At 34.1% G+C, this 5151-nt stretch overlaps 1 protein-coding gene across 1 annotated transcript; it reads right to left on the bottom strand.

Annotated features, from left to right (window-relative positions):
• Nucleotides 1–1736: 1736 nt before the first annotated feature.
• LOC126675072 (ricin B-like lectin R40G3) lies at nt 1737–4549 on the bottom strand. Its single transcript, XM_050369646.2, has 4 exons — nt 3955–4549; nt 3759–3881; nt 2217–2445; nt 1737–2020 (listed from the first exon to the last, which is right to left on the bottom strand). Coding segments are annotated over exons 1-4 (864 nt in total). The 5' UTR covers nt 4465–4549; the 3' UTR covers nt 1737–2018.
• Nucleotides 4550–5151: the final 602 nt, after the last annotated feature.

Below are 5151 nucleotides of genomic sequence, written 5' to 3'. Positions count from 1 at the left end.
ATGTGGTGCTCCATGGTGCCACATCACCTTTTTGGGCGACATAATTTAAAATATATGTTTAAAGTACATAAGAAAAGAGATGCTCAAAGCACATGCCAACAAAAAATATTAGTGCCATTAAATTAAAATCTCCATGAACTTTTGAATAAACCTATTAAAATTTTCAACTTTTGGATTAGATTTGCTAAGAAATTTTATTTTTTTTGGATCACAAAATTTAATTCTTTAATTTATAAATGTTAACTCAAATTACATTTTGTTTTGTAAATTAAAATTAAATTTTAGATCTGGAGTATAATTTTTAATTCTCAATAATTGATGCTTCTTCCTCCTCATGCCAAGCATCATCCAATTTCTTGTGCAGGAAAAACTGAGAAATTTGATGCAAAAAGAATTTAGCTTCAAGTCTTATCCAACAAATAATTGTTTTTGTTATTAGTGGTCCCTGTAAATAATTGTATTCTCCACATCAACCCCCGCCAATGAAAAGGGCGACTATGATGTCATCTAATTAACCTTACTAACAACCCAGTATTTGCATAAATTAATTAAAAACAAAAGGATAAACTTGGAGTATCACATCATATCACTAATCCTAATCTTTTTAATCAAATTAAAAAAAGTTTAATTTAGATTTTAAGACATAATATAAAATAGGTATTTTAAATTAATAATGCCACTGTTTCATGGTTTGAGACAGTTGGCCACCATTGAGACAGAAAGGATATAATCACCAAATAGAAGGCACTCTCACATGCCTTGCAATAAGATAATCTTTAATACAGATTAGTTTAATAAAATGGAGTTTAGCTTCACTTAACATTCATGAAATGAAATACTAAAGTCCATATATTTGACTTTTCTTTTGTGGGTTTGGTAGGGTTTTTCTTGGATAATCTTCCTTAAACTCTTATCATTTGCACATTACATTAGAGAAAATTAACTAGTAAATATAAGTCACCCTAGACAGGAGTTGAACTAGAAATTCTAGTGTGAGAAAGGCTTGATTGTACAAAATAAAGTGGAGGCTAATTGTTAGAATAAAAAGTTAGTAACCGTGTTTCAAAAAATAAATACATAAACTGAAAGGAATATTTTGTAAAATAATAATAATTTAGTGGGCAACCGCCCCCTAAAGGGGTGGATCCGCCCCGACTATTGGGTAGGATTGAATTTTTTTAATCTTATGAGATGAATGTGTCATTTTCTAAGTATGACAATTATGAACAAGAAGTTAATTTTCTTTCTTGGTTGTTTTTCTTGATAGAAATTGGGGGAGAAAATATAATTGCTTGCAACTATGACTCAAATGATTTTCAATGGAAGATTTTGCATGGTCATTAGCTATGTCCAAAAAGATGGGTTTTTCTTGAACACATACTTAATTTTTGTATTGGGTTTTGGGTTTTGACTATAAAACATTTTTGGTAAATGATCTTGAACAAAGTTGAAAACGACACTTCTCAATTGATAATAAGCTACAAAGACTTGATAGTATGGTTGCAAGACAAATAGTTGGCAGCAGGGGCATACATTCGGTTCAAATCAATACTGATCCGAACTGAAATTTTGATTTTTTTTAGATTTGGTTGGTCTTTCCGGATCAGTTTGTACCAAAACTGAACTGAAATTTTTAAACATAAGAAATCTAACGAAACCGAAAAATCGATGTTTTTTATAATATCAAACCAAACTGAATTTGCAGGTTAGGTTTTTGCACTCTCAAGAGAAAAATATAACAATACTGCCAAATGCATAATAATAGAGATGAATATGGCCATAGGATCTCCAGCATATGTTTATGATAGCTTACACACAGCATAAAAACATATCCTATAGATCAAACACACCCACATACTCTATAGGCAATGAACAAGAAAATCTGAAGTAAACCCAGCATCAAGATATGTAAGAACACATCACATTATCAAAGAAGATGAACAACGCAACACGCCTGCAAAGTAACATATAGCAAATGCAATTTACCTGCTAGAAATTGCAACATCAGACAAGTTTATTCCTGCCATTGAAGAAAAACAAGTTATTAGCGAAACGAGAGAAATGAATTTCAATTGTTTGGTTAAGAGTTAAATTGCATGCATTTCCAATGTTCCATTGTTGTTGTAGGACTCAATAGTACACAAATAAAAATGTAGTAGCTTTTAGAAGATAAAACCGAACGGATTGAGATCTTTTAGTTGAATGAAATAACTTACACTGTGGAATAATCCTCCACCGCTGATTATCTCCTTTGTTCCATTTCCACAGCACGATGGTGGTACCATTGCGGACACCCCCAGAGTTTTTGTCGCCATGGAAAGCATCCACATTCAAGCGGATGTTGTTAATCATCCTCACAGTTCTGTAACCATCACCCAAATCCTTGCTCTCAGACCAGAGAATAGACTGATCAAGAACATCCGGATTATAAGGTATCAGCTGCACCTGCAGACAATTTCAGCGGGATGAGTTTATCTTTGGCAACATAATAGCAATTTTCCGAGGAAAACATAAGAAAAAGTACATCAAGTACATTCTTCTCTATAAATCAAAGAGCTCTCATGTTATCAATTTTTCCCTCATGTTATTATTCGCTTCTACCAGGAATAATCAGTACCATTGTATAAAGTCTGCAAAATGTTAAACTTCAGAAGGCATTCCTCTTCTTTTTTATCAATTGATTCAGAAATTTGTTGAATCTGAGGTTGTTATGGTTACTGGATAATGATTTTCTATACGGTTCTTGTGCTTGCATAAAATAAAACAAAAGTGTGGTAGGATTAAGAAATTGTTGATTAGCAGCTTCAGACTACAATATTAAACCATTTAAGAAGATCATGTGAATAATGAATGTACATGGGAAAATTAGAGGCTTAGCCACATCAGAAGCTCAAATATTTAACTTCTATGCTTCCTGATACTTCTCCCCAGTGCTATATTCCTTGCTCAAATTAAAACTAAATTACAAAAATTCAGCACAGAGCACCCCTAGTGTGGGAAATCCAGAATCAAACCTCATGCATGAAAGATAAGTGTTATATAACATCACCAATATAGCAATTACAAAATACTTTGTAGAAAAGGGTTTCTACATAGTCAATCCCCTGTTGTGCAATTTTAACTCAAGAAGAAACACAGCCAAGTGACTAGTATGTTTTCTAAATAGATTGTTAAACAGCACACTAGTGTTAAAATTGATAAAATTAATTTTGATTCATAGACACAAGTGGCAAGTGGCAACATTACATATTTAAGAAACAATACCATGTCTTCTAAGAACTAACAGTCCGACCATTAAGAGGATGATTACAGAATGAGGATATGGTTATCACAAGATGAACAATAACCATTATAAGTTATACCTACATTTATGTAGCACGTAAATGAAACACTGAAACGAGAACGATGACATGTCTTCTAAGCACTAACAATCCGACCATTAAGAGGATGACAACAGAATGAGGATACGGTTATCACAAGCTCAACAATAACCATAAACTGAAATTTAGCCCGCGGATGGTAGGTTTATGCAGTAAAGGAAACAGTACCACACCATATCGATTACCTCCATTACTCCCCGTCTGCTATTTTAGCGAGTCAACAATAACTACTATACTTCTAGTTTGTGACAGGCATCTTAGTTTATTGCATCGATTCATTGGCAAAGCAACATTTCCAACTCTATCAATGACAATCAAATTCGGTCTACCTAAATTCATCAAAACATTTCGAAATTCAATAGAGTACAAGCATCTTACTGGTTGAGTGTCTCCAATGGAATGTTTCATAACCTCACCGCTAGCTTTATTAACCAAAGCAAAGCAAGGATGACCCTCTTCATCCCTCACTCTTGTGCTGTATTTCTCATCCTTAAACCAGTTCTGCAACAATAATTTCAATTAAGACTCAAAACATGATCAGAATCAAAATAAAAGTTAAGAAATTTTGACATACTTGGAACTGATCAGAGGGATCAGAAGGAGCAAGAACAACACTCCCATCTCGAATAGTGAGGTGAAAATTGGGGTCAGCTTTGCAATAAACCTTATAAGTTGGTCTATTGGAGAAGTCCAAATTAGATTGATGGGTGTGATGCTGAACAAAAGTTGGCAAATGGGGCCTAAAAGAATTGGAATTTTCAGTTTCAGGATCGAGATCAAATCTTTGATGAGAAACATGGGTCACTTGAGTTGGTGGTGGTGGGTAATCGGAGTTCAGTTCTTGATTATGAGATGTATGGTAGACTTGGGTTTCTTGAAATGGCGGCGGTGGTGCGAAGCTTGGTTCTTGAAAGTAAGCTGGTGGCGGTGGCGGTGGGAATTGATCGAATTCATTTTCTCTGGAAAAAGGTGGCGGTGGAGTAGTGTTGGATGGAGGGTAGAATTGTCTTCTTTCGGGATCATCGCCGTCGTCATTTCTGCGGTGGTGGGTGTGAGAGTGGTGGTGGCCAAAGGGAAATTCCATGGTGGTTCAGTAAATAGTGGCAGTTAGAGAGTGAATGTGGAGAACAGAATGTGTTTTGTTTGATTGAAATTGGAAGGTGTCTTAAACTAAAATAAAAAATAGAAGGTGTATATGTAAAATAACAAAAATTCGAGGGTGTACAGGTCCGATGAATACGTTCAGTAAAATTAGTTAGCTACACGTATCGTACATACTAGTAGTCATACACACTCGTCAAGAACTATTCTTTGTGCCACGTGGGTCACTCGCGATAGATACACTGTCAATTTTATGAATAATTATTAAAATTGGTAATTATTTTATCATGGCCGAAGGTACAAAAAAACCCCTCAACTTATTTAGAAAGTACAAGACAGCCCTTAAACTTTTTTTGGGTCCAAAACGACCCTTTAATTTTTTTTTCCGAACAAAAAAACCCTTCCATCCAAAATCTCCGTTAAATGGTGACGTGGCGCATAGGGAAAAAATTCAAAACCATCCTTAATGTTTGAAATACTTACCATTTTTATGTTTTTAAATTTTTTTAATCATTTTCACCATCTTCTTCTTTTAAAAACCTATAATTAATTAAAATTATAAATTAAAACTCAATTAAACCTATCAAAAACTAAATAAACACTTCAAAACCCAATTAAATTAATCAAAATCTAATTAACCACAGATTTTCGGCCGCCACCACTCACCGAC

The sequence above is a fragment of the Mercurialis annua genome, linkage group LG3, assembly GCF_937616625.2.
Source record: "Mercurialis annua linkage group LG3, ddMerAnnu1.2, whole genome shotgun sequence".
NCBI lineage: Eukaryota > Viridiplantae > Streptophyta > Magnoliopsida > Malpighiales > Euphorbiaceae > Mercurialis > Mercurialis annua.
This window is presented reverse-complemented; position numbering and strand designations above follow the sequence as displayed.

Excerpts from the sequence above, each read along its gene's own strand:
- LOC126675072 (XM_050369646.2), bottom strand. The coding sequence starts at position 4,464 with ATGGAATTTCCCTTTGGCCACCACCACTCTCACACCCACCACCGCAGA. Across the intron at positions 3,882-3,954 it reads ATCCCTCTGATCAGTTCCAA|AACTGGTTTAAGGATGAGAA; the intron begins GTATGTCAAAAT and ends TTATTGTTGCAG. Across the intron at positions 2,446-3,758 it reads CCATTGGAGACACTCAACCA|GTGCAGCTGATACCTTATAA; the intron begins GTAAGATGCTTG and ends AATTGTCTGCAG.